Below are 23,101 nucleotides of genomic sequence, written 5' to 3'. Positions count from 1 at the left end.
GATATTAGAAAGACTCCCGAGCCCTCAATTATCCAGGGCTGGTGTGGAACGCGGGAATAAAGTGTCATCGCGTCCCTGGGCTGCTGCGCTGAGTGCTATCGACGCGCAGATTTGGTCGTACGGATAATCATGTTTGCTTTAGATATTGAATTAAACCTGATCATCAACTAGAGGGAGCGAGAAAGTCATCTGGGACCGCTCCCTTTGCCCGGCCTCCTCACTGCCACCCCACCCCGCAGCCTTGACGGTGCAGCTTCGGAGAGAACAGATACAATTTCCAAATGCGCCGACTTTCGCATGTGGAAGCACCCGCTGGGCTCTGAGCTACAGAGCCCCTACTATTTTCAGAAACCAGAGAAGAAAGGCTCACCCTCTAGTTCGCCAGGCCCCCTGAGACGCTCCCCCGCGTGGCCAAGTGTGCGCCAGCATCCGCCAAGGAGATCTGCCCCCAGCGACAAGGGTGGGAAGGAATCAGTTCCCCACTGAAAAGATAGATACGCCCTTTCCGGGCAAGCAGGGGGCTGTGTGTGCTGTGTGCCCACTTTCTGTCCTGGGCTCCCACCTCACCCTCAAACCTCTATTTCCTACCAATCCACCCAGCCCCACGCCCAAGGGGGTGACTTGGGGGAATCGCATACTGCCGAACGTTGGAGGGGAGGAGGCCGGGGATCCAGTCCCCCGGGAGAGGCCAGGAAGTCTGGAAAGGATGGGAGAGGAAGGGAAGGGGTAGGCACAGTTTGCTGGGGTTGCCAAAGACTCTCGCTCCCTGGCTCCCTGGGGCCAAAGAGCCTAGAAAGGGCGACAGTGCCCTCTCCCTCCCCCGGGCCCAGGACCCCGCGTACCACCCCCCCGCCCGCCACTCCTCCCGCCCCGCCAAGCCAAAGCCTAGCGCGCCCTGACCGCTCCCACCCTCGGCCTTAGCGGTCTCCTAGGCCGGCAACAGCTCGCAGATTTTGAAAAGGGATGGCGAGAAAGCAGCCAGTCTTAACCTCAGACCCCCACCCACCCACTTTCTTAGCGTGAGGTAAGTCAAACGCAACAAAGTGAAAGTCATCGAGTGTAGTGGCTTCAACAGCTTCTCAGGCTGAAGGAGCCACTCGTAGATTTGGGCAGCGAGGGGGGTTTGTTCTCCTCGCCTTTGCGGCTCCCTAAGTCACTTTTCCTTCCGAAGCCGGACGCTGCCGCCCTGGGTTCAGACAGCGCGCAAGGCCAGAGAGGCCGGTGGGGAGAGAGTGGGCGACCCTGGGCTTCGGGCAGACGGCTCGGAGGCCCAGCGTTCCCCCCGCACCCCAATCCTAGGCGCGGGGTGCAGCCTGTGGTCGGAGGGGCCTGCACCAGCAGCCCCGCCCACCCCAGGGCCATGGTGGCCCCGGTCTCCCCGCCCAAGAGGAACCGCCGGTGGGAGCCCCTCGGGCGGCCGGGTCCGGCTCCCAGCCCCAGGCCTCCAGCCCGGCGAAGTTGGACAAACGGGAGGGCCGGGCATTTTGTTTTTTTAAACACAGGATTTTTATTAAAATTCTTATTTAAAAAATGGAAAGCTTTCAGCGCCCGGCGCTCTTGGGGAAACCGCGCCGAACCGCTGAGCTCCAAGTTCGGGGCTCAAGGCCCGGAGGATGGGGCAGGGGGCTCCCTACCTACACGGTTTTCTTTTCCAGATATTTGAGAAATGTTTGCACTGAATAAAATAAAAAGAGAAAGGAAGAAAGCAGGGGAAAACGCAAATATAACCAAACCCAAACAAACCACAAAGAAAGGAGTTGGACCCAGAAGGGAAACAGGCCCATCCTGAAGGTCATTTTGGCAACAATCACCACCGATATTTACAACGAAAAGCGAAATCTGCCACCAATTGTCAGAACGTTTACATGGCCATAAATATTTAGCATTTTCTTATTTTTTTAAAAAAGGAAAAATTCTCTATATTTTTAAAGTGTTCTCCACTTGCTTTAGAAGACAGCTGACGATATCGCTACTCACACAAACATATTTTACAAAATTCACGAAAGCAGGGGTGAGGGGTCGGTCTTTTTCTGGTTTTCAAGTGGCGACATTAACGCTGGGACGGTTTGGTCCCCCCCGGGGAGAGGCAAAGAAGCGAAGCTGCGCAAACGTTCTGTAAACACGGCGTAGAGTTCAGCCCTCTCCAAAGGTTCAGAAGGAGAGGCTTGGGCAGAGCTGGGTGGGTGGAATCTGCCACTCCAAGGAGACGCAGGCAACCTGCCGGCGCCTCCTTGATGGAGCCGAGAGTCAACTCGACTCCATAATAATATTTATAATAATAATAATAAAGTTAACCACCATGAGGACCGAGGCCTCCTCGCCGCCGCCGCCGCCGCCGGGGTGGGGCCTGGGCCTGGTGCGCGAGTCTGGTTGGGGTGGTGCTCACCAAGTCCACTGCTGGGCCTGGACCAGGGGGTGTGCTGTCGGGTACTGGGGGGTGCTGGCCGAGCTGTACTGGGCGTTGTACTGCATGTGCTGCAGCGACTGCGCGCTGTAGGCCGAAAAGGGGATGCCCGCCTGGAAGGTGGCGGCTGCCAAGTCCTGGGCTTTGAGCGCATGGCACGGTTTGCCGTCCCTGACCAAGACGGGCACGGCCACCCGGCGAGGCGAGGGCAGGGGCGTCACCTCCATACCTTTCTCGGCCCGGGCGCGCTTCATCTTGTAGCGGTGGTTCTGGAACCAGATCTTGACCTGCGTGGGCGTGAGGCGGATGAGGCTGGCCAGATGCTCGCGCTCCGGCGCGGACAGGTACCGCTGCTGCCGAAAGCGCCGCTCCAGCTCGTAGGTCTGCGCCTTGGAGAAAAGCACCCGCCGCTTCCGCTTCTTGCCAGCGTCCCCCCCGCTGCCCGGGGTCTCCTTGTCATTGTCCGGTGACTCGTCGGCCGAGGGTTCCGGGGACTTGGAGCTTGAGTCCTGAGGGGGCGCGCCGGCTGCCAGACCGTGCACTGGGGGAGGGGGAGAAAGAAGCGCGTCAGGCGCCTGGAGGCCGGGCGCAGCGTGCACCAGACTCGGAGCACCCCAGATCCTCCGTGCGCCCCTGGCCCTCCGCGCCTGGCAACCCAGCCTGGCTGCCTTTGCTGTGACCCCTGACTAACTCCACGCCTGATGAAGACGTCTAGGCCTCCCAGGGTAAAGAGGGAAATCGGTAGGAGAGGGGGCTGGGGCTCGCATTTCTAGGGGTTCCCATAGTGTGGGTGAGAATTTGGGGGGAGTGGCGCACCAAAGATCATCGCGGGTTAAGGGCTCCGGCCCCCTTAAGCGGTTTCCTCTCGGGAGAGACGTGGGCAGATTTTTAAAAGAAAAACCCCACAATCCCAGCATTGATCTCCTCGGCCATTTAAGGCAGGTTTTTGGGGGCTTTGGTTTCTGCTTTCGGGTTTTCTAGACACCCCCTGCACCGCACAAAGCATCCTCTATGATCGCGCAGGGGGCAGGGTGAGCTATTTATACCCGGGCCACCCGAAGCCTCTCCACCCTCCACCCGTACCGGACAAGGCTCGCTGGCTACTTCCAGTCCCTCCCAGCAGCTGGAGTTGGGGGTCCGGCTGGAGCCCTCAGTCCCGGTTGACATCATATACCAGCCCCTGGGAGGTATAGCCCTTCTCCCTCTTTCTCCTTAATTTCTCGCTTTGAAAAAAATCACGGAGACCAAGTCCTTTCCCGGAACTAAGGGGACTTGAAGAGGAGGGCAGAGGGCGTCCTATACATACAAATGTTAAAAATCTTTCTAGGGATCCGCGTGAGGTGGTCTGGGCTTACATGGCCCCTTCCCCTTTCAATCCCAGTGTCCAGCCCGAGTTGCGGCCGCGGGAATGGAGGCGACCACGGCCTCGGCAGCCAAGTTTCGCTACTTACGGGAGTACTGGAGGCCCTCGGTGCTGGCCAGCCAGCGCGTGTATGGGTTGTCGCTGCTGTCGTAGAAGGGGTTCTTCAGGGGCAGGCTCTGCACCGCGTCCAGGGCGCCCTGCCCCAGCGGCCCAGCCCTCTTAGTGGGCTCGGGCCCCTCGTTCTCTTCCTCCGGCCCTTCAGCCACAGAGCCCTCCTCATCGTTGGTGTCCGGCAGGTCTAAGATGTCCTTGACCGAAAACCCCGTCTTTGTGTTGGTCAGCGACATGGTTCGAGACCCCAAAATTTATGTCGAAAAGTTGTAGCTTCACTAGGTCAATTCGTGGCGCTCCCCAGCCCGGACGGGCGGGGGAGGGGGGAGTCGGGGGGAGGGACTGGGGGAGGGGAGGAGGGAATTGGCTTTAATTATTGGTATAATTATTATTTTTAAAAAGAGAAAGAAACTGGGGATGGGGAGGAAAAAAATGAAGCCCAACCCAGTGCCTCTGTCTTCTTTGAAAACACGCGGAAATGGACGTAGGGAGCTGGGCTGCCTGCGCGCCGAGCGCCGCGGGCCCCGGCCTTAGTTTGCAACTCCAGGAGGGGTGCCAAGGCGGCGTCAGCTCGGGCTCCGGCGGCCGCTCGGCGCGCGGTGGCGGCTGGTGGCGAGGAAAAAATGGGCCATTGCCCGAGCGATCAGTCCATATAAGGCTGGGCTCCACTCACGAACCTGGGGAGGGGGGGAGAGGGGGAGAAAGAGAGGGAGGGAGGGAAAGAGGGAGGGAGGGGGAGCGAGAGAGGGAGCGGGAGAAGGGTGGAAAAAAAAGGGGGAAGAGATATTAAAAACGCAAAGGTTGGCCACGTGTGGGCGGGTCTTGGGAGTCAAGTGGATGAAGACAGTATTTGCAGATGTGAAATTGTGGGTTTTGGGGAGCTCCGCGCTCCCAGCCAACGGCCCTCTAGAGCAAGATGAGAGGTGTAACGTGTCAATTAATTGCAAAGACGGGGCGAGTCTTTTTTTTTTTTTAACCCAGTATTTACATACAAAGGGCCACCGCGTCGCTCGCGAGTCCACACACTTGAAAGGGCCGTTTTAACAAATTGCATCTTAAAAAAGGTGGGGGTGGGGAGGAGGAGAAGAGAAAACAAAACAGAAACCAAGAGAAGGGAAAAAAACCCTCTTTAACATTCACTGGTTCCTACCTCCCCGCCCCCGCGTGCCCACCCCCGGCAAGCCGGAAAATTGGCGATTTGTGGCGCCTATGGAAAAGGGGGAGGGGGCGAAGGCCGAGCTGCGGAAATCTCTCCTTTCCATCGCTGGTGGTTCTCTAAACAAGATCCGGTTCAAATGGCAAGAGCCCAACTTCTGTAAGCCTCCTAGGTCAATATTTTGGTTGAGGCTTAAGGATGAGTGCTAGAAATGACAAGGCAAGTAATTGATTCCAGTTAACCGCGAGAGAGCCCGAAACCCAGGAGAGAGCTCCGCTCCCGGCCGGCCAGAGCCACCACCAAGCGACCCGCCCCCCTCCAGCCACCCTTTATTTGCTAAAGACTCATTTATTTCCTTCACTCCGCCTCCCCCCACCTCCCACCCCCAAGCCCCCGCCTCCACCTCTTTGCGGCCGAGGAGGACGCACAGTTCACTTTCTGCTTTGCGGGCGGTCCCGGGGAGGGCGGGGTTAGAGTGGGGCGCTCCAACTTCGGTTGGGGTCGGACCCCGGCCCTCCTGCCTCTGGGCTCCTCGGGCCGCTTTCCCCGTGTGGAGGAAAGGGCAGACGGCCCCGCTCTTTCTTGCGCTCTATTATCCCTCCCTCTCTTGCCCCCTCCGTCTCCAGCCTCACACTAAAGGTGGAGCAGCGTGAAGGCAGCGGGGCAGGATTGGCGGGGTGGAGTGGGGGTGGGGGTTGTTTCTCCAGCCTGGGTAAGGACCTAGAAAGCTGCGGAGGAGGGGGGTCGCTGGGCGGCCCGACGCCACTGCGTTTTCTCCCCAGTTTTTTCTCCCGTGCGAGTTCTTTAGTGTGGTCTCCTTTTGAACTCCCTGGGCGCGTTCGGAGTACGCGCTCCACGTTTCCAGGTTAAGTCAGGTTAGTGTGAAGTTTCCAACCACTCTCCGCTCTGGGAACTGAACTTTCCCGGGATTGCACCTCCTCCTCGGCGCTGGGGTTGGAAAAGACCATGCCCCTCCTTCAGTTAAAGAAAATTTTTGTGTGTTGTGGGGTGTATTGGCTACCTGATGCTCGTTCGCCCCTGAGGAGCGTCAGGAGGCAGCTTTGTCTGGGGGCGGGGAGGGCACACAAGGCCGCCCCTGCAGGGTCCGGGTCTGGTCTTCCCACAGCCTGGGCCGCCTTGGAGCCGGCCAAGCTGACCGCGCGGGCGCCGGGTCCTCCTCTCGCGCAGCTGCCGTGGCCGCCGCCGCGCCCCCGCTGCCCCCGGGTTGCCAGCGCCGGGTGAGGGCGCCTCTCCCCGAGCCGCTCGGCGGCTTTCTGCAGCCCTCGCTGCCTCGCCCCCAGTATGTGACGTGGGTGACAATGGCCCAGGTTAGAGTGAGCCCCTCGTCGGCGCGTCCTGGGTGGTCGGACCCAGGCAAACACAAATACAAACCGATTGCTAAGCTGCGGACAATGAGCGAAATGTAGACAAATGTCCCGCTCCCGTTGGAAGCCTTTGTCCCGGCTCGGTTTTTGCATTTATTTCAGTGGCGAAATAATACATGATTGACGCTCTCTTTCAATGTGTCCTAACTGTTTGGAATAAATCTAAGGTTGTTCCTAGTTGTCATGGCATTCAACCCTTTTCAATGGACTATCTCTTCATTCATTTCTGAATCCGTCCACAATATTAAGGAAACCCCTTCATGTCGACGCTCCCCGATTCCTCTTTCTCCTCCTACTTTTTCTTTTCTCCTTTCCCCCTCCTTCCCCCCTTTTTTTTCCCTGCAAGAATTAAAAACTGGTTTGAATCGTGTTTCTCGAACCCATTACTTTTAGTGCTTTTTTTAAAAAAAATTTTTCCTCGCTTTTTAGTCTGTCTGTCTCAGCCTCCCCCCTCCTTTCACGTGGGAGCTCCTCGCTCTGCCCCGTCGGAGGAGGGAAGTTGGTTCTCCAGGAGTCCGGGAAGAGTCGAGTTTGGATCCAGGGGCGGGGGGTGGGCCTGCCGCTGCCATTGTTACTCAGCTGTTAAATAAATAACTGGTGAGAAAAAAAGTTCCTCTACCCAAGCGTTGCAGCAAAGACACTCCTTTTGTTCCTCCTCTTATTCCTCGGTCCTAAGGGGGTGGAGGCTCTCTTGGGGACCAGGGCAGCCTGCAGGATGGGGATCCGGAATAGAGCGTGGTTGGGCCAGGCAAATTCTTGAGTGGGGTGGCAACGGGGTCTTTGGCAGGAAGTGTCCTTTCTCGCATGTCCCCACAGCCACCTTAGGTGGGGGATGCCCGCAGAGGCCTTCCACAGCATGTTCATTTCTTCAGCTGGGAACCACCTTGCTGAAGTCCCATGTAGTTCCCAACTTCTGTCCCCCTTCGCCAGCATAGTGGGCCTTTCTTCCCAGGATCTAAATCAGCACCGCTGCTATTGATCAAGTGCCCTCCCCTCAATCGTGGGAGCCTGCAAGGTCCACAGAGCACCTGAGAGAGGACTGCTTTCCTAGGGGAATCCTGGCTCCTGGAATTAATCATAGGGAGGGAGTGCTGCTATAGGCGCCTAGAGAAGGAGCTCCTCAGCCCATTTCTCAAAGGCCGGCTTTGCCCTTGCGTCTGCCCCTTGGCCCTAATGATCAGCCGAATCTTTCTGTGTCTCAGCTCACGGTCTCCTCTTCCCGGAGCACCTGAGGCGCCCACTTCCCCTGCCTTTGCAGGCCACTGCCTGGACTTCGGGCCCTTCTACAGCTTACCCCAGCGAGTCTTCCAGTTTTTTTTTCCCCTGACCTGGGGGCAGCTGAGCAGGGGAGGGAATTGGAGAGAGCTTCGACCTTGCCTCTTCCGCGATCGGTGCTGCCGGGTCCACAGCGTTCAGTCTCTCTCCCGGGACCTCGAGACTCCATTTCCCCATCACTTCGTCGCCCGAGTGGTTCCCGCGTCCGTTTCCGGAGTGTTAACATTTGCAAATGAAAAGGCGCAGGGAGACCGCTGGGAGGCCGTAATTGAAGGGGAGAAACTGGGCTTGTTAGTGGAAGATCATAAAATGCAAGTCCCCCAGGAGCGGCCTGTGGACGCCGGGAGGCCCGCGCAGGCCGAGCTGGCGGCCAGGGCAAGGCCGGTGCCCAGAGCACAGCCCAGCGTCTCCTCAATTTCTTGGGCCCGGTTTGCGCCCAAAGAGCCTGGAGGCCAAGGCGCCCAGTGCACTTCTTCCGCCCCAATTAAACAGGTGATTGCATCCTGAGGACTCCCCAAGAAGCCTCCAGGCGAGCGCCACAGCTTAGCCTTTTAGAGCCCGGGAGCGTCAGTTCCCTGCGTTCCGGCACACCCCGAATACTGAGAGGCCCTGCCCCGCTTCCTTCCCCCTCCGGAGAGTCCTTCAGTCACTGCCCACCATCTCCACCCTGCCAGTTTCTGCCAGCACCAGTTTCAGCTCCACTCGTCTCCCCCACTGGGCATTCTTTAGGAAATTATTTCCAGGTACCATCTTGCACCCAAGCGAGTTCAATGTCCTCCGTTCCGTCAAGTTTGGGCTTGGGCTTTGGGCTCAGCTGCAGTGGTCTGGAGACCTCATAGGCGCTCTGCAAGATGCCTCGTTCTGCTGCGTGCTTGGGGAGGTAGTTGAGGCGGGTGCTGGAAGTTCTGAACTCAATGTGCCCCGGGCCGCAGGAGATTTGCTTGGCGTCTCCTTAGCGTCCCGAACACCGTGCACCCCTGCTGGGGTCACCTGAACAACTGGACCCCCAACCCCATCTTTATTCGCATTGAGGCTTCAGGTTCCGTACCCAACTCTAGCTCTATTCATTCTTCCTAGGTTGAGAATGGACGTATTGAGAGTCCCAGGCAGGGGAGAAGGCGGGGGAGGGGAGGAAGAGAACCTGTGCCCCCGGAGGCTAGAGGGGCGCCTCGCTCGCTCTGCTGCTCTGGGTTCTGCGACGGATTGAGTTCGGGCTCAGGCGGCTGGTGTGGGCGCAGGGAGGCTGAACAATTGCCGGAGGCCCGGGAGGGGAGGCGAATGTACACAGGCTAAGTGGCCCCACTCCAGGACAAGTGGCCCTCTAAGTCAGCCCAGTGTTTACCTGTTTACTTTCCCAGGTAGCTCAAATACGAGCTCCTTTTCTGCGCTCCGGGGCTCGGGGGCCGCCCAGAGGCACCCTGGGTTTCCGGCTGCTGCTCTCCCACGCCTCAGCTGTACGCCCCCTGTTGGGGGGCGGGTGGTGCGCTCTAAACAACAGCAAACCAGGCAAGAAAGGAAGATACAGGAGAGTAGGCGAGGCCTCGGCACTCCCCACGGAGGGGAGCCTCTCTCGGGCTCAGTGGACGGCATCCGTCCCTTCCCCCATCTCTGTTCTGGGCAACGGGGGCCTCTTGGGAGGCCGCCTGTGTTCGCATCCTTCCCCGTTCAAGTCGATGGTGAAAGCTTGCAGGGTACCTGTCTCCTGTCTTCCAGGGGAATGAAGGGCAGAAAAAGTCTTCCGGGGTGGGGGCTGGGGTCTTGGGGCCTGCTCTAAAGAGGGGGCGACCTTGAGGAGCCCAAAGCTTCAGCAGCCCTAGGCGGCACCCCTCACACTCCCCACCCACAAAAGCGCTTCCAATCATTATAAACACAAGGTCTTTTCCCATTATTTGGAAGCACTAATTTGTTTGACTTCATTTCATTTCTTCGTCTTTTTTTTGGAATGAAAAAGGGTTGAAAAGAAACTCCTTTCCTGGTACAGTATGTGGCTGAGCTCTCAGACCCCCCCCCTCCCACCCCCCGCACATCCCATCTCAGATAACAACCTTCAAGTGGATTAGTTTATTGTCTGGTTAGCGCCAAGGTGCAAGCGTTTGTCTTCATTCACTCCGGAAACAAAGCGCGTTGCACCTTCCTGCTCCAGCAAGGATTAACGGCGCGGACACAAAGGTTTAGTCGGACGGGGAAGGTTTATTTTATCTCGGGTTGGAGACTCAGAGCGTGGCATGCACTTGAAATCAATGAGAAAGGAAAATGTCACCCAGTCTGGTCCCTGAGTGTGGCGATAAAGACTTCACCTTAAGGATGGCATCTCCAAAACAGCCCCACTTCAGCCTCACCTTCCAGTGCAGGAGCAGGGGTTGCAGGAAGCAGGGGTGTCAGCTTTCACGTCCTGGATGAAAGAAATCGGGGAATGTACCCCAGGAATACTAGCCGGTGCTGGGACCTTTCTTAACCAGAAAATGAAAGTCAGTCCCAGCTCCAATTGCCCTCGCCGTCTGCCTTTGGAGAAGGAAACAGGGTCATAGGAAATACCTTCTGTCTGTGGGGTGGCAGAGTGGAGCCTCTAGGTTGCGGAGGCCTAAAGCTGTGTCAGCCTGCAACCTTGAAGAGGCCAGACTGTGCCTGGCAGATCTCTGGCAGGAGAGACTCACAGCCATTGGACAGGTGGACCAGAAAGTGGGCATTAGTATGAAAGGAAAGGAAATCTCAACCTGCTTTGGGTTCAACTCTAAGGTGAGTTTCCCCCCCCTTTTAGTCCGTATTATGTTAACTCTTTAAATTGGCCCAGGAGGGGAAAAATGAGTGGATGCCTCTCAGATGGACAATCCTCCCAAGTCAACTAAGAAGGCCTTGGGTAGATAAGTTCTCCAGGCCCAGAGACTGAGACTGAGCTCAGATTCTGTGTCTGGGGTAAAATCCCCATCCCCTTCCTCCAGAGTAGCAGGAACCCCATTGAAGCCACGGAGAGAACTGATCCTCGGACCTGGAGACTGGAGTCCCCCTGCGATTAATTCCGTGGGTTCAGGAGGAAGGAATCTAGGTGAGCTCCCTTCTCCCTATTCTTTTTCAAGGCAAAATATACAACACTTTCTCAATTATCTGCCTCCTTCCCACCAAAAAAGGGGCAAATATCTCCCGAGGATGTAAATAGTAATAGGAATTAGTATTTGTCTTCCTATTAATCAGCCTCATTGTGTTGGCATGAGACCCTGCGGGCATATGTTAGGACTTTGATAAATGCACTTTAATGAGATCTTTAAAAATGCATCCAATAAAATAAAAGGCGAGGAAAGCCGTTTAACTTTCATGGGTGGTAAATTGAACACGAACTGTGGCTCCAGGCGCGCTACAAAATGGAACCGGTCTCCCTCCAATATTTTATTTAAAAACGTAGCTTTAAGCCCCCCTCGGGCCAAACGAGCCTGTCCTAGCCAATCCATTATCATGGGTTTATTGGGGAACCAAACGCCACGTCCCCCCGGGCGAACCCCTTCCCTTTATTCGTTCGCGCTGCTCTAATGATTAAATATGTTACAATGAGATTACGCATCGTCAGTGTTGCCTTCAGGAACGTTCTTTCAGCCAAGCCCGACCTTCCCCGGATGAGGGCGATTTCAATACGGGAGATTTGGGTTTCTCCAGGAAACGCGCTGAAAGCACTTTTTTATCTGAATTTACTTTTTAACACGTGACAAAATCATTACCACAAGACTTTGGAAAACCAGTAGCTCTCCTAACGGGTTAGCATTTAGCACTTAAAGCTGGGCTGGGCAGGCCGATGGGAAAAGTAGTCGTCGGTGGCGCGGGGAAGGCACACGCTCTTAGCTCGAGCTAAGGGCTTGGTTCGGGAAGGACAGGAACGCACCCTAGGGCCCTTGGGCACAGAGAAGGGGATCCTAGGGCTCAGTCTCTCTCTCTTCAGTGTGGGCACCAGAGGCCCACAACCCTCCCCTAGACGCAACGCCCCCTTTCAACCCCCAAGAGCCACCAAAGTCGAGAAGGCACCAGAGGCGATCCAAAGGGCCTCCTGGTAGTGTGTGCGTGTGTGTTGTGGGAGGAGGTTGGGGCGGAGGGGGCGCCCCTCGGAGACAAGGACCCCACCAAGGTTCATTTCTGATCCTCTGGCGATCTCTACTGACACAAACGAGAACTGTCTGGCGCCAGGCGCGGCCTGGGCGACAATCGCCTCCCAAACTCCAGGCTTCAGTCGCCTGTCCAGCGAACTCAGTTCACAGCACCGGCCCTCAGCCCCGGTTCCTCCCGTCTGTGACTCCCGCCTTTTGCCCTTCTGCTCATCACCACAGTCCCCTCACGTTCCAGTTACGCTTGAGGAGAAGCCTCTGTCTCCACTGGGCACCATCTCCAAATTACCTTCGTGACTTCTGCCTCTGTCTCAATCCCAGATCCCGAGCCCCACGCGACGCACAGGGGGCGACTTACCCGGCGGAGGTGGGTGCAGCGGCCGCCCCTTCCTCACCGCGGCCCCGCCAGCCGAGGCGCAGTCGGCCCTGGATGGGGAGGGAGTTGGCCAGGCGCTCCGCGCGCCCGCTCCGCCTCTCACTCCTAGCGCGGCGGCGACAGCCCCGCCGCATTTCAAGGCGCGTCTTTATCTAGTCCTCCACCTACCAGGACCCCCCTCGCTCTGCGCCCTTCCCCCACCGCGCGCCGTCCCGGGCGGGGCTCAGGGGACCGCACGGCTCCCGGCAGGCGGGGACCGCCGCGGGCTCCGCGTCCCTCCCTCCTCCTCCGCCTCCCAGCCTCGCACCTTCCCAGCCCCAGAGACAGTCCCGCTTTCCCTTACCGCACTGGAAAGTGCGTGGCGGCTGGAACACCTGGCCTCGGCGGCAGGTAAAACTTTTCCTGACTGCAGGCGCGACAGAGGGGCCCTGCTCGTCCTCGAGTGCTCTCCACCCCAGCCGTGAACGGCGAAGTCGGGGAGAACTTCGGAGGCCCCGCACTTTCCCACCTGCTGCGTCCGGACTACGTAGCTTGGGGACAGAACCAAGTCAGCACCGGAGAGAGGGAGGGGTGTGCAACCGGGGTCCGCCGAGAACCGGAGCCCCGGCGCCAGTCGGCGGGGACTGCTGTGCCCCGAGACCCCTCTCCGCTGGTGGGCCGCGCGGACCGTGCCCAGAGCGCGTTCCCGCGCCAGGCGGCTGCGGCAAGAGAACCAGACAGTCCGCGCCTGGCAGCGAGGGCGACGCCAGGCTTCCTCCACCGCCACCGCTTGGCTCCGCTGCGGCTCCTGGGCTCGGCCGGGTGCCCCGCGCCACCCCCATCCCGCGTCCACCGGAAACGCGCGCGAGCTGCAGGCTCACCTGGAGCGCGGCTGCGCCGCTGGAGCCTCCGTTCAGCGAGCGCGCAGGTCCCTGCCGCTCTTTATCCCGAGCCGCGGGCGGCGGCGGAGTCGCGGGCGCTCGGGCTGTGGCGAGGCGCGGCCGGCGAGCACTCCCCCTCCCGGCTCGGGGCTCCCAGCTCCAGGCTCCCGGCCCGGCGGCCCCACCCTCCCGGCTCCGGCCCCGCGGCCACCGCGCGGCCCCAGCGGAGGGGGCCGCTCCCCCGCGCCGAGCGCCCTGTTTGTTTTCCTTGCCGGACTGACGTGAGTCAAAATATTGGCCATATGTTCAGCGGTAATAAATTGGGTATGAGCGCAAACACACTTGGGCTTCGATGACTCTTTCAGCTGCCACATGGCCGGCTTTGCCGGGAGGGGGGCTTCCACCCCTGCCTCGGCCCCCCCACCCCCAAACACGCGAGTAGGTTCCCTCTCTGGAACGTCTCTCTGAGCTGGAGATCTGGGACCCCAAGTCTCTCCCGACCCTCGCCCCTCCTCTGCCCCTAGCAGAGCCTTGGACTCCGCAGCTCCTCGCGAGCCCGGACTGCTGGTTAACAAGGTCGCCATCTATAAATTGCTCGGTCGCTAAGACGCCATAAAACCAAAGGACCAGATGTGGCACGTTATTTATGTGTGAAACCGCGTTTACACTAGATACGCGGATCCAAGGCCGATAGCACGACTTCGCGGGAGGTCACGGACCGCTCGCCCCGGCTCCAGGCTCCTCCCCCAGCACGATCCCCTCTTCAGGTTGAGGGTTGTCGGTCTTCCTGGGAAAGGGATTCACCCCTGCAGCCCAGGAGGGAAGTGATTTCAGTGCGCTTGTGCCAAAATGCCACCTGTCCAGGATTAGAGGCAGCCTCTGGGGTTTGTTTCCGTAGCTTTCCTGTGTCTCCTGCTCTTGCCTTCCTTTTATTACAGGCCCCTGGGAGGCTGTTTTATTTTCCAGGCGGTTGATAACGTTTCATGAGACCTCGTTCTGACACAGTAAGGGTGGTGGTTGAAAGCTGGAGATGCCAGCTCTGTGGGTGGGTGGGATTTGAGGGTGGGATTTGAGGGTGGAGTCTCCTGAGCCCTGAGGGAAGGATTTTGGGAAGTGGGGCAGTTCATCTGGCTGAGGGAGCACCTGAAATTATTCTCGCCTGGGGCCAGTGGTCACTCCAGTGTCTCATGTTACCTGCCTTATTTAAATTAAAGGGCAGCCAGGGCACTGGGAGAGGCAGTCCTGGCCTCGAATATGGAATCCGGTGGCCCTGGGTGCTTCAGGAAAGGGAGGTAGATACTCTCCTAATAGGAAACAATCGTTTTGCTTTCCTTCTTCAGAAGGCTGCCTCAGGACTGCATGTCCTCATACTGGTCACCTCACACTTTACTCACATGAATTCATTAAGAGTCATTGTCTCTCCCTTGACATTATTTTACTATTTCTTGAAGTGAACCAAATTCTCTCTGTGGTTAATAAGCACTGAGTCAGGCCCCCTACCTTCCTTTTCATCTTCAAAACACCTGGGGTTCCCTGAATGGCATCTTCCTTCTGGCCAAGGAAAATAAGAGATGAAAAATGTTGCCCTACTGCAGGGAAAAACATAAGCATTTGACTTTACTATTACCAGTTACCCGGGTCTGTGTTCACTGGATAACTGTCCTTAGGTGGCTGTTAGGGTGGAAAAATGATGCTGTTGAAAGCGGGTGGGAGAGAAGGGGAGAACCAACATGGGCTGGGGGTGGGGAGGAGAGACCCATTTGATAGGGGCAAAAAGAGCCATAAAATGAACCTCTTAACCTGTTGTGCTGAGCAGCAACAGTGACTCTCTGGGTTTGCTCTCCTGGGCCTAAGATGAGTTCCTAGAAAGCTTTAGTTAACTGCCAAAAAACCTGGGGCTCCCTTCAGGCCTGAAGCAGTGATTGATCTTGGAAAATTATACTGTTTTTCACTCATTTTTCTTGGATTTTTACATCTTTATTTATAGTTAAAACCCAAAATATAGAGTTTATTTTTGGATTTACATTACCTCCAAGTGGAAGCTCTGGGTGAAAATACTGCTTCATTAACAAAATTAGACAAGGAGATTTGAAGACAGGCCTTCATATTCGTAGTCCTTGTGGGAATGGGTGTCTTTGTCTAACACGTGCCCTGTGAAGAGTTTCGTGCTTTCTTCCTGCATGTACCACGGATACATGCTAGGCAGGGACTGAAATGCAGACAAGAAGCTTAGAAAGTCAGTGTCTGGTACTCCCAGGGTGGAAAACTAAGAGTCACAAAGCAAAGAGTACATCAAGCCAGGCTTTGCATCACTCCCTAGTTAGGAAAACCCATTTAAACCCAGCAAATGTAGCAGGGCATCTACCAGGTAACTGATGATAAAATCCATGATGAAGAAGATGCAGTGGGGAGAAAGCTTTAAATGAAATACAACTGCTTAGATACAGCTCCTGTGTCTTCTCTTTGGGCTTATTTGCCAATCCAGTGCTGAACATCAAACACTATGCCCTCCAACCTCGACAGATTGCGTGCTGTCCTTAATTCTACCATTTTTTATGCTATTCTTACTTCAGAAACATTCCTGTCCTACTCTTGGACTCAAAATTCACAGATTTTCACACTGGAAAAACCTTTCTCTACGATGCTCTCACAGAGGCACCACAAGGCGCTTGTGGTGTTCTTCTCTGGGAGTGATCAGTTCTCACAAGTCAACACACAATCAGCTGAAAGAAATACTCCAGCACGTTTTGACTTGAACTAGGATATAATGGAATTGTCTTGAAAAGAGTCATTCAGTGGACCTCTCACGGAGAAGCTCTTTGCTTGTTATAGCTGCTGGCGCTGCTACACAGTTGATTAACTCAAGGAAGCTAAGTGCCTTGCTCACACCTTACCTGAGCCTCTTGTGTGGCCTCCAGAGAGGCACAGTGAAGGTGAGAGCTGAGATGGAGGCTGAAGGAAGTAAGTACCTCCAACCCAGACCATAAGGGGCTGTCCGGAAGCAATGTGCATCTGCAAAGATCCCAATGCACAATGGGGAGCTGAAGACGGCCAATGCCCCTCCCTGGGCCCTCAGCAAGTGAAAGGGTAGGCTCTGCTCCCCAGCAGAGCTGCTGCTTTTCCTTCAGTGCCTTCCGTAGCAGAGCCAGAAGGCAAGAGGCATGGTCTTATCAGGCTTTTGGGCTTTTGGAAGCCAAGAGTGATACCAGTTCCTTCTTATCTCTTGCAGAGAACCAAAGAACTGGGGTATCAGACACTGCAGGACAGAGATTGTTTTGTTGAAGAGTTGGTAACAGCCAAAGAATTTGGCAACATGTATAAAATCTTCAAGAGGCAACAATCAAATGCATCTAGATGTAGAAACTAGACGAGCGGTGGCCTAGAGTTGGGAGTTAGGGGCTGGGGGGCTGGAGATTGAGGGCTGGGGGGTGTGGGGTTTCTTTCTGGGGTGAGGAAAATGCTCTGATATCGATTTTGGTGATGTTGCACAACTCTGTGAGCATATTAAAAGCCACATGCAGTGCAAATTAAATGAATACATTAATGTACACATTAAATGGGTGAATTGTATGATGTATGAATTATATCTCAATAAAACAAAGCTATTTAAAGAGTCAGTGCAGCTCTTGTTTATCTGGGCTAGAAGGTGCTGGGCTAGAAGCTTGGAGGAGACAGAGGCATTGGGAAAAGACAAGTGATCCTGAAAATTGTTTTCCATCTTCCCAAGTTTTATTCTGAGTATTTTCAAACACCTAGAAAAGTTGAAAGAATAGTAAACATTTGTATACCTTCCACCTGGATTCAACATTTGTTGGTATTTTGCCAAATACATTTTATCACTCTGTATAAATGTACTTTCATTTTGCTGAACTATTTGGAATGAAGGTTGCAGAAACTTCCCCATGGAATATTTCAGCAGGCATCTCCTAAAAATAGAATTCTTCAATATAATCACAAGGCCGTTACCACACCTTAAAAATTAACAATAGTCATATAATACTGTGTGATATTAATTCCTTGTTTACATTTCTCACATTTTACCAAAAACAAAATGTATTTTTGTAGCCAGTCTATTTTTTCCAGATACAGGACTTATGCAAGGCTCATGTACTTTCGGTTTTCAAAATATTTTAATGTCCTTATGCTTTTTTGATTTACAACAGTCTTCCTTATCTTACTCCCTCCCTCCATTCCTTCCCTCCTTCTTTCCTTCCTCCCCTCCTCCTTCCCTGCCTCCCTCCCTCCCTCACTTCCTGACATTGACTTTTGAGAACCCAGGGCATTTTTAGAACCCTGCATTCTGGACTTACCAGATTGCTTCTTCCTGGTGTTATCTGCCTTGTTCCTCTACCCCTGAATAACCGTAAAGTGGATGCCAGATCTGAAGTTATGATAAGGCATATGCGACACATTTGTGGGAAGAATGCCACATTGTAGTGTGTCACATTGCATCTCATTAGGAGGCAAATAATGTTCTTCTACTAGAGAGGCTAAGTTTGATCACTTGGTTAAGGTGGTGGCCACCAAATCACTTCATGTGAATTAGTGATTAGTAAGTCATTGAGGGATGAGTGACCTTTGGCATTGTTTCAGTGTTCTTTGTCACTGTGTAAATATTCCCATATTCCCCAACAACTTTTCACCCAGTGGTTTGTAGCATCCATTGCCTGAACTCTTCTGTTCTTTTCTATATGTACTTGGTTTTTCTTCTTCATTTCTATTTCTTTTAATTTTGTTTTCCTTTGTAGTGTTTTCTTTCTCTTTGGTCCATTCTATTGGTGGCAATGAGGGACACTATTTATCTCAGCTGCTGGCATTCAAGACTAAATAAATGACTGACTCAGGCATCGTGTTATTGCTTTGCAGTAAAAAGCCGCAGCAGAAGACTACAGGTTTGCAGTGGAAAATCATGTCACTTCCCAGTAACATTGGTTTAAAGTAGTATTCAATTTGACATGTAAGTCTGATCCTTTGGCTTTTTTGGTTGGAGGATTTGCATTCATCATGCATTTATCTTACAGACGGGAAGCCCTAGGCTGGAGCAAGACTGGATTGCACTGAGTCCTGTGGTTAGGAGGGCCCCAGGCTAAAGGCAGTCTAGAGGATGGGACAGTTGTCTCTTATCACAGTGGGTTCACCATAGGTTAACTCCTTCTCTCTCGCACTGCATGAATCACAGTCAGTGCTCCCTACAATTCCTCTCCTTAATCCCTATGGGGGTTATGAGTGCCCCTCTAAGAAAGGGGATGTCAAGGCAGGGCATATTGCTCTGGCAGGTACAACACGGAGAAGCAACAAGAAGCCTGGGTTTTTCCTAGAAGGCATTGTGTAAATGTAAATGTTGGAAGTAAAACACTTAGGAAAAGATATGCAGGGCGAGTGGACTGGCATTTCACAGAACTGTTCTGGATTCATGGTTGCTGACCCTCTGACGTGTCTAACATGTTAGGAGTGGGAGAACGAAGGCAGGCGATTATACCGGGTCATAATTTCCCCATCCTGAACAGCTTCCCATAGGTGATGCACAATCCATCGGCTGAATTACAAGTTTTGCTTTTGAGCCCTCTAGGGTTTTCTTTGAGACGTTAATATTTATCTGACCCTGGTGAGTTTACACGCTTTGGGTGATCTTTGGGGAAAAAAGGTATCATGGCTGATATCACAATAAAGTGAATGATAAGGTCTGGCCAATTACAGCAGCAGGGGAAGAAAAAATGACATTTGGACCCAATCACAAAATTGTCATCTAGATTATGGTTGTCAAATTTTAACTGGTGTTGACGTTCTGTTGGGGAAAGAAACAACTCATCATAAATCTCAGCGTTTCTTTGACAGTTTTCAATTTCAATGGGAAGCATCATGGAAGTGAACTTGATAAAGGACTTGGCAATGAGGAAAAGGTTTCCTTTTTTTCTTTCCTCTTGCCAATTTAGAGATCATCTGAGAATTTATAAATCTTCTTGGGTTTAACGTTTAAAATTGTTTGCAGATCAACTTTTTATATTGTAAGGATTTCATTTCAGAGAAAATGTCATGGCCATTCTGCCTGTCACAGAGGGAATGAAAGGACTCCAGACTTGTTCTAAAATAATTCAATTGATACATTAACAAGCTAACTGTTTTTACTTAAATTGTGTGTTTACTGGATGTATTTGTTTACTGGGGCTGTGGTAACGAGTACCACAAACTGGGTGGCTCAAACAGCAGAACCTTATAGTCTCCCATTTCTGGAGGCCAAAAGTCCAAAGTTGAGGGGTGGCAGCAGTGGTAAAGGCAGGGTCTGTTCCAGTCCTCTCTCCTTAGTTTGTAGATGACCATCTTCTCTCTGTCTCTACCCATCTGTCCATGTTTCTAAAGTTCCTCTTTTTACTAGGATGCCAGTCATGTTGGAATTAGACACCACCCTAATGACTTAAATTTAACTTGACTATGTTTATAAAGACCCTGTCTTCAAATAAAGTCATATTCTGAGGGACTGCAGATTAGGACTGCAACATATCTCTTTCTGGAGAGGAGGGGGCACAGTTTAACCCAGGACACTCTGGATGGGTTTAGAGTGGGGGTGATGAAGATCATGGAAGGCCCAAAGCCCACAAGCCATCGTACCCTGATAATGCCAAAATTTAGTCCGATTCTATTGCCTGTCTCTGAGTACAAACGCCTTGGGTTCGGGTGTGCAGTGTGGTGGCGGGCCTCTGGGATTTAATGGTATATGACTTTTAAGCAGATGAAAATAATTTGGGATAGGGCCGGGCGCGGTGGCTCATGCCTGTAATCCCAGCACTTTGGGAGGCCGAGGCGGGTGGATCATGAGGTCAAGAGATCGAGACCATCCTGGTCAACATGGTGAAACTCCGTCTCTACTAAAAATACAAAAAATTAGCTGGGCATGGTGGCGCGTGCCTGTAATCCCAGCTACTCAGGAGGCTGAGGCAGGAGAATTGCCTGAATCCGGGAGGCGGAGGTTGCGGTGAGCCGAGATCGCGCCGTTGCACTCCAGCCTGGGTAACAAGAGCGAAACTCCGTCTCAAAAAAAAAGAAAATAATTTGGGATAGCAATCCCATTAGGAAAGTGGGCATATATGTATTAAATAAAAAAGACAAGAAAGTTTCCTGGACCTGTTTTTCCTGCTGGTGAAGCAATGATGAACTTGGCCTATTTGAGCTCTGCCTACTATGGCCCTTTCACATCTTTTTTTTCCCCACCAAATCTCCTTTTTTTTTTTTTTTTTTTGATATTATAATATCTAACTGTATGTCTCTGATAGACATCTAATTCTCGCTGAATTAATGGGAGATTTTAGGCTTAATAACAACTTCCAGTGAATATAAAGATGTAATTATAATGCCTCTGTCTTTATATGACTCATGACTTTTAGGAGCTCACAGCATACCAAGCATGGCCTCATTACTGTAATCCTCTTAACATCACTTGGACCCGACTTACAAATATCACTACCTCCACCTTAGGGGAGGAAAACCCAAGGGACAGGATAGCAAGCTCTATTGTTTGCTGCTGCAAAGATGGACAGACAGGGCCCCACTGTTCCTTTATTATATCCTTTATTCTGGAGAGTTCTCCATTTAGCTAGATTGTCTTCCAAAGCCACCCTTGTTCTCCATTTTAGCCTCCCCAGTTGCTGTTTGCGTATGCTAGCTGGTGTCTGGGGCAGGAGCAGTTCTGGATGAATTGAGAAGAAAAACGACAAAACTTCTATTATAATGCACTGTTTATTATTGGATCAATATGATCGATGACCACCTGTCAGATCTGTAACATTATCTGGGAACCAGCAGATGGAGCTGTTACAGATAGCATTCAGAGGTTTGTTTATTCTCCTGAGCACGTGTTTCCATCCTGGGGGAAATACCACTTCATTGTTACAACAGTGGAGTTGTCTGTGGCCAGATGTTGAGCACACCTTTTCTCTTGGTCTATGTCTGCAGAATTGGAAGGTCATTCGTATGCAGGGCTGAGGTTATCACCTGGAAAATGTGGGATGCAGTCTTCAACCTCTCACAGGCCCTTATGGCAGGAACAGATAATTTCCGTGAATGAGGAGAAAATTAGATGTACTGTTTTTCCAGAAACCGCATGCTTAGAATCACAGAAGTGTTTACATAGGGCACGCTGGAGGGGACAAGAGAGACCTTGGTTGATGGTGACTCAGTTCATAAACACAGCATCAATATTGATAGACTCCAAAAGATGCATATGCAGGACGTCTCTCAGGATTTACAGGGACCAACTGTCCCGGTGAACATCCTGTACTGTTCGCTCGGGCAGGACATGGCAGATGTCTTTCTTGTTTTATGAAGAGTGGTGGTGGATTACTCTTCCCACCTTGTGCTTTTGAGGATGCTCCAAAAACTTAAGAAATGTATCCATGTTCCCTTTCACATGGTGGGCGTCTCTTTCCTTAGGCAGAAGGGAAACTTACCAATGCTTTTGAATATGATAGGAAAGATCAGCAGCAGGGAGGGAGTGAGACTTTCAGAAGGAAAGGAAATGTGGGGGCCGTACGGAGGTGGAGGTAACAAATTGTTCCAACAGCCAAGGTTGCTAAGTGTTCAAAAGTGTCCCCTAGTCTTTTCCTCTCCGGTGGTTAATACTGAATTGGAAGATGGTGTCTGAAGAATTTCAGATGATATAAATGCGGGATGAAGAGGTGGGGGGGCACACTGTGTGATGGTTTCTGAGTCTTTAAAACCTACTTGCTATTATCCCTGAGGAAAGATGGTATGAAGTTCATCAGTATCAACTACTTCCTAAAATGTTTTGAGTTAAAAAAGTTTTTTTTTTTAACCCAAACTACAAATCATTAGTGGGATTTTGGGTCAACTGTTTATTTTATTCCCTTCTAGTTGACATCATTTTAAGGTAAAAATTTAAACTACAATAAGTGCTTGAGGAGTGGGATTTTTATGTGTAAAACACTTGAAATTTAATTTAGAGCTAATATCATTGTTTTGTTTTAATCTGTTGTTAGAAGTGTTTCTAGAATGTATCTGTCTACATTCTTCCAATGTGATTACAGTATTCTAAAGATAATTGAGCATTTTAAGAGGATCTTGTGATTTCTGGAGTTATTGCACAGTTCCTGAAGACAAGAAGAGTGTGTGTGATTAGACCGTTTCCTAATTCTAGGGAATGACTTGGATTTTTCCTTTTGGGGTGGGAGAAGTAGATGCTTTATCCCTGATATGAACAAGTTTATTCTAATGATGAACTTTCACCTTTCTCTTATTTATTTTTTTTTTTTTTGAGACAGAGTTTCACTCTTGTTTCCCAGGCTGGAGTGCAATGGCGCAATCTTGGCTCACCGCAACGTCTGCCTCCTGGGTTCAAGCAATTCTCCTGCCTCAGCCTCCCGAGTAGCTGGGACTGCAGACGTGCACCACCATGCCCAGCTAATTTTTGTATTTTTAGTAGAGACGGGGTTTCACCATGTTGACCAGGATGGTCTCGATCTCTTGACCTCGTGATCCACCTGCCTCTGCCTCCCAAAGTGCTGGGATTATAGGTGTGAGCCACTGCGCCTGGCGAACTTTCACCTTTCTCTAAGAGGTAGCATGTCAAAAATTGGTTGAGGTTCTGATTAGTTCATTTCTAGTTAATTAAAGCTCTGGTATCTAGAATGTAACTTCGCAGAGGGTCTTAAAAGGAAAGTTCATTTTTCTGTTTGGGTTTTTAATGATTTATTTACTGTAACTTTTTCCCCCCAACAAATAGAAATAAAGTGCTTTGCAGGAGAATTCTAATTCGTGTAAAACCTTACGTGGATAGCACTGGGTCTACATTTACACACATACAATGTACATATGTTCATGTACACACCCACAAACATGTATATATATAATATTATCATACAGTACACATTGTTCTGTCTGCCTTTTTTCACTTATCAATGTATTTTGAAGATCTCTTCAGGTTTCTAATTCTTCTTAATGGCTGCATAATATTTCACAGTATTAATATATCACAATTTCTTTAACTTATCTCCTAATGATGGACATTAAGTTGTTTCCAAATTTAACTCCAAGATATTGCACCAAAACAATCCTTGAATGTACTCATCTTTGAAT

The 23,101-nt window shown here is 52.1% G+C and overlaps 1 protein-coding gene across 1 annotated transcript; it reads right to left on the bottom strand.

Annotated features, from left to right (window-relative positions):
* Window positions 1-1,482: 1,482 nt before the first annotated feature.
* On the bottom strand, window positions 1,483-13,140 carry NKX2-2 (NK2 homeobox 2). The gene is made up of 3 exons (XM_012463435.3): window positions 13,016-13,140; window positions 3,856-4,555; window positions 1,483-2,945 (listed from the first exon to the last, which is right to left on the bottom strand). Exons 2-3 carry the CDS (start codon window positions 4,112-4,114, stop codon window positions 2,383-2,385), a joined length of 822 nt encoding a protein of 273 aa, XP_012318858.1. The 5' UTR covers window positions 4,115-4,555; window positions 13,016-13,140; the 3' UTR covers window positions 1,483-2,382.
* Window positions 13,141-23,101: the final 9,961 nt, after the last annotated feature.

This window comes from Aotus nancymaae, unplaced genomic scaffold (assembly GCF_030222135.1).
Source record: "Aotus nancymaae isolate 86718 unplaced genomic scaffold, 86718_ANA_hifiasm-v0.15.2.pri h1tg000001l, whole genome shotgun sequence".
Taxonomy (NCBI): domain Eukaryota; kingdom Metazoa; phylum Chordata; class Mammalia; order Primates; family Aotidae; genus Aotus; species Aotus nancymaae.
Note: the sequence above shows the minus strand (reverse complement) of the source record. Positions and strands in the feature narration are given on the sequence as shown.

Excerpts from the sequence above, each read along its gene's own strand:
- NKX2-2 (XM_012463435.3), bottom strand. The coding sequence starts at position 4,114 with ATGTCGCTGACCAACACAAAGACGGGGTTTTCGGTCAAGGACATCTTA. Across the intron at positions 2,946-3,855 it reads CGAGGGCCTCCAGTACTCCC|TGCACGGTCTGGCAGCCGGC; the intron begins GTAAGTAGCGAA and ends CCCCTCCCCCAG.